Below are 5,038 nucleotides of genomic sequence, written 5' to 3'. Positions count from 1 at the left end.
TATGCCCCACCCCAAAAGAGATTGGCTTCCCTTTGGGGCAGTCTGGGCAAGAGCATAAAGGCCCTCAGAGGGGTCCAGCAATAGAAGGCAAAGAGGCCTGACATGGTGAGGACGCTGCTCAAAGCCACATCCTCTCCATTCCCAGGTCCCTGCCCCAGATCTCCTCACTGGCTCTCCCGTTTTCCTCCTGCCTCCCCCTGCAGATGCTGTGGCTAATGCTCCTAACTCTACCCTGTCTGGAGGGCTCCATACCTGTGACCTCAGGCGAGTGCTGACCCCAGACCTGGCTTGTCTCTGAACCCCTCACACTTACCTCTCAGAGGCCTCCCCTGGGATGGGTGGAGATCCCCTCTGAGGATGGCTTTGGTAGGGACTCAGTATAGGGCCATGCTGAGTGCCGGGCAGGGGTGTTTGGGTCCCTGATGGCTCCTCCTCTGCTTTCCCAGATCCCAGCCCAGGGACTGAGCTGGTGGGCATCGTGGGAGGGCATAATGCTTCCTTGGAGAAGTGGCCGTGGCAGGTGGGCCTGTGGGTCCTTGATACAGAAGAGTGCAAGTGGAGTTTCAAATGTGGGGGCTCCCTCATCCACCGCCAATGGGTGCTGACCGCTGCACACTGCATTAAAGAGTAAGTCCCTCCTCTGACAGCACCCGGGATGGGAGTGGGGGACAATATTGGGAGGCATGTGATGTGTGTTGTGGGCAGATCTTGGGCTGAGTTGGTGCAGACCCCCCACCAGAATTCAGCTTCCTGGAGCTCCCCTTGCCCACCACAGAGGGGAGGTCTCTGGGCTCTAAGGGGCTGGGCCACTTCCTGCCACAGCACCTCAGAAGCCTTTGGCCTCTGTCCCCAGGACAAAACCCAAACCTCAGCACTTTAAGGTCCAACTAGGACGAGTGAGACCCTCATTCAGTGACAGTGTGCAGGTGGCTAGGATCATCCGCCACCCGGAGTACAGGCGTGGAAAGGGAGCAAAAGGTGGGGCAGACATGGCACTTCTCAAACTGAAGGCCTCCATGCGACCATCTAACCTCGTCAAGTGGATCAGCCTCCCGCCAGCCTCCTCCGCATTCCCCCCAGGCACACGGTGCTGGGTGACTGGCTGGGGCAACATTCATTATGAAGGTAAGAACCAGAACCAGGATGACAGGAGGGTGATGCATTGGGGCGGGCCAGGCTTTACCGATGAGGCCTCAGCTGGGGTCCCTCAGGGGTCTCCCTTGGGTGCAGGAGGCACACAGCTCCAGAGGAGTCTGTTCTGGAGCAGGGACCAAAGTAGCATGAATGAGGCATGGACATGAGATAGTTTTCCATTGATTTTTAGAGAGAGAGGAAGGTAGCGGGAGAGAGAAATATCAATATGAGACACATATCTATTAGTTGCCTCCCCGACGGGGGCTGGAAATTGAACCCTCAACCCAGGACCTTGTCCTTGACCAAGAATCAGAACTGGGACTCTTTGGGCCAGTGCTCTAACCACTGAGAACATGGGCATTTCTTTCTCTCACTTTGCACCAGGCCTGTGTGCACGCTTCCGGAGTCCCATTCTCCCTGAGTCTTCCCAGTGAGATGGAGAGGAGGAGAGAGAACTCCCGTGACCTGCTCCAGGATTCACTGTGAAATGGACAAAGTGAAATCTGACAGGAGGGCCACTCACTCTGCTTTTCTCGGGGGAAAGTACTTGCTCTGATTTTTCCCGATAAAATTGTTTGTGGATAAAAAATATATATATCTGTTCCTTTTTGGATCTTGTTGCCCCCAGTGTCAGCCTAGAGATTATCATCCCACTGGCCTAGAATGAACCCAGAGAGCAGGGGTTTTGGGTGACTCCCAGTGTCCCTTTGGGGGCGCTGAGGCTCAGTGTGATGTTCTAGAACCCGAGGCCTCTGATTGGCTGCCTTCTCAGGACAGCAGGCTCACTGGGCTTCTTCTCACAGAGCCGCTGCCAAAGCCCTACAATCTGCAGGAAGTGGAGGTCCCCATCATGGCGGATGAGATCTGTAGGCAGCAATATGGCAAGGATATCAAGGACGACATGCTGTGTGCAGGGAGCCCGGGCAGGGACTCCTGCAAGGTGAGACACCCAGACTGTGGCCTTCTTCACTGCTCCTGCCTGCAGGGACCCTGAGTATTGACTGCTTTTCTCCTCTATTCACAGGGCGACTCTGGGGGCCCCCTGGTCTGTAAATGGAGGAACACTTGGGTCCAAGTAGGGGTGGTGAGTTGGGGGAAAAAGTGTGGTCTTTCCGACTTTCCTGGAGTCTATGCCCGAGTGACATCCTACTTGCCTTGGATCCGCCGTCATATTCCCTCCTCTCCTTGAGCCCGGAGTCCGGCAAGGATGCTGCCCATGTGAGATGAAGACAGGCTCTCCATGGTGTCTGAGGACCTCACTGCTCCCTCCCAATGCCAGCTCTTCACTGCACCTAGCACCCTCCTCCACCACCAGTCCCTCTTAGATCCTCCAGCCTCTGCCATCTCCATCAGTCTGTCTCCCCCCTGACAAGCAAAAAGGAGTGGAGGGGTGTAGTCTGAGGTAAGGCGGGGCACTGCAGGCCTCCTGCCTCCTCCCCACCCTCTGTAGCTCATTAAACTGCATGAAAAACTGCTCTGGCCTGAGTGTAGTTACCTTTGGGAGGGGCCAGGGTGCCATGGGTGGTGCGTCCTGGTGGGGAACCAGGCTCTGGAAGGTGGACCAAGTGGGGATGGGCAAGTATGGCTGCAGCGTGGAAGAGGGACACATGGGTGGACTCTCTTGGCTGGGGAGGAGGAGGAGTGTTCTGCCTGGGGCTGGAGACCACAGCCATTAGGGCGGCTCCCAGAACCGCCAACACCTTCCCTCTTCCTCCTTCCATCCTGGTCAGTGTGGAATGGATGCTTTGAAGGGCTTGGACTTGGCAGCAAACAAAAAGGAAATATAGTTTTCCATGGTCACCACTGCTCTGCCTGACCTGGCGGCCACCAAATCCTCATTTTCCAATTCAATCATCTCCTTTGACTAATTAAAGTCCGGTCCCATTTGTATGCAGAACCTAGTCTCCCATTCTGAGCTTCTCCTGAGCCTGGAGAACCTGCAGGTGCCAGAAAAAAAACCCATTCCTGCTTCCCTGCCTCTGCCCTCAGTCTCACTTGGTGCCTTGGTTTGGGTTGGTTGGAGGCTGCCAGAGAGGAGGTTGGAGAGGGGGACCCCATCCTCCCAGAGGAGCCCCTGCTGGAGAAGTACCTCAGTGCACCCTCCTCTCAGGATCCTCAAAGCCCATCCTTTCTCCCAGGGGGTGGGAGGGGCTCCCAGAGGACAGAGGAGCTTCTGTCTCAGATGGAGGAGTGAGATGGGGCTGTGGAGCCCCTCCTGCCCCAGGCAGTGATGTGCAGTCCCTGCTGGGTTAGGATTTGGAGGGCATGGCTGGTTCCCAGCTGGGGTGGGTGCCTGCACCTGCAGGTTGGGGCCAGGACCCAGGACAGCCTGGGAGCCTGAGGCGGCCTGTATGGTGGATGAAGGGGTCCCCAGCCTGATTCTAAAATGTGGTGGAGCATTCAAGGTCCCTGCACAGTGAAGCCAGAGTGGACAAGCCCTGTCATCTCCCTGTGACCCTGTCCTTCGGGGAGAGCTGCCCTCCAGTTAGGGAGAGTGTTAGCTCCAGGGCAGACGGAGCAGGAGCTGCGTACCCCATGTGCCCGGGACTGAAGTCTGGGTTTCCTGAGCGCCAGGAGCTCTCCAGGAACTCCTTTATTTTTGGAAAATAAAGCCCAGGATTCAGCTGGAAGGCACCACCTTGCAGTTGGCCCCCTTAGTGATCTGATCCGCCCAGGAAGCAAGGAGGGGCTGACACAGCTCAGCCTGGTGCTGGGCCCTGGCTCTTGGGTTCCAGCACACTTTCTGCCTAAGTGAGTGCCCTGTCTATGGGCCTGTGGATGGGCGGCTTCCGGGGTGTCCACAGGCATCCAGGAATCTTCTGCCTGGCAGGAGAAGTGTGGGCTGACTGCAGTGCCATTGGGCCCTGGGGAATATGACTCTGTAGGGCTTCCCCCATGTGTGCGGGTGTAGTCAGACCTCAGTGTTTCCAGGGTTAAGAATGAGGGTTGAGTGACTAGAGGCCAGAGCTCCCAGGTGGGAGAGGACATGGGACTAGGTGTGGAGGGAAGGCTGGAATGGGACACACCTGGGCCTGGGGCCAGGTCTGCAGGCATGGCCACCTGGTGGCCCCACAGGGCTCTCTCTAAAGAGGATGGGCTCAGGGCCGATGGTCCCACCACCCATCCCCGCTACCGCTTGCCTGGAATCATCAAGGATCTCAGCACCTGGTTTCCTGGGATGAGCAGTAAGGCACGGTGGGTGGAGCCAGTTGCCTGGTTTGGACATGGACAGGGGCTTGTTGCTTGTGGTCTATGAAATCTGTACTAACCGAGCCCGGGGCCAGCAGAAATGGGGACACTGGGCCTACAGGGCTGTGTCCCCCAAAAAGACCCTGCAGGCCAGATCAGTGCCCTTGGACCCTTCCCGTTGTCTGAGGGTGACAGGATACACCCTCAGCGCTTAAAATGGAGATGATACAAGGCCACGACCTACCTGGTGGTACTCACATCTTCTTCAGTGCCAGGCTCACCTACCTGTGGTGTCCTGGAGTGGCAGTGAAATGCCAGGACTGGTGTGTGAGTGTGTGAGTGTGTGTGTGCACTTAAACACACAAATTCATTCTCTCACAGGCTAGAGGCCAGAATCAAGTTTTTCTGGGGCCACACCTCCCCAGGCTCCTGCCGCCTCCACTTCTGGTGGCGTCACGACCCTATCTTGCTGAGGAATCACTGGACCCCCCATCCTCCCCATTCTACCACTCCTTGTGTCTCTCCGCATCCTCACCTCTTCCTACAAGGACACCCATCACTGGTTTCGGGCCTCCCCTCCTCCACTCTGACCTCATCTGACCGAGTTCCCTCTACATCTATTTCTGTGAAGTCAGGTGTGAGGGACCTCACTGGTTAGGTTCCAGGCCACCAGGCTGTGTGCTCCTGAGGGGGAGCCCCTGAGGAGGCCAGGGGC

General features: G+C 57.0%; 1 protein-coding gene across 1 annotated transcript; it reads left to right on the top strand.

Annotated features, from left to right (window-relative positions):
• Positions 1 to 203: 203 nt before the first annotated feature.
• LOC311621310 (mastin-like) lies at positions 204 to 2,323 on the top strand (the record flags this gene model as incomplete). Its single annotated transcript, XM_084881247.1, has 5 exons — positions 204 to 264; positions 447 to 627; positions 854 to 1,125; positions 1,938 to 2,074; positions 2,159 to 2,323. 5 exons carry the CDS (start codon positions 204 to 206, stop codon positions 2,321 to 2,323), a joined length of 816 nt encoding a protein of 271 aa, XP_084737373.1.
• Between the last annotated feature and the right edge of the window lie 2,715 nt (positions 2,324 to 5,038).

This window comes from Pipistrellus hanaki (genome assembly GCF_964339955.1).
Source record: "Pipistrellus hanaki genome assembly, chromosome: 4".
Lineage (NCBI taxonomy): Eukaryota > Metazoa > Chordata > Mammalia > Chiroptera > Vespertilionidae > Pipistrellus > Pipistrellus hanaki.
Note: the sequence above shows the minus strand (reverse complement) of the source record. Positions and strands in the feature narration are given on the sequence as shown.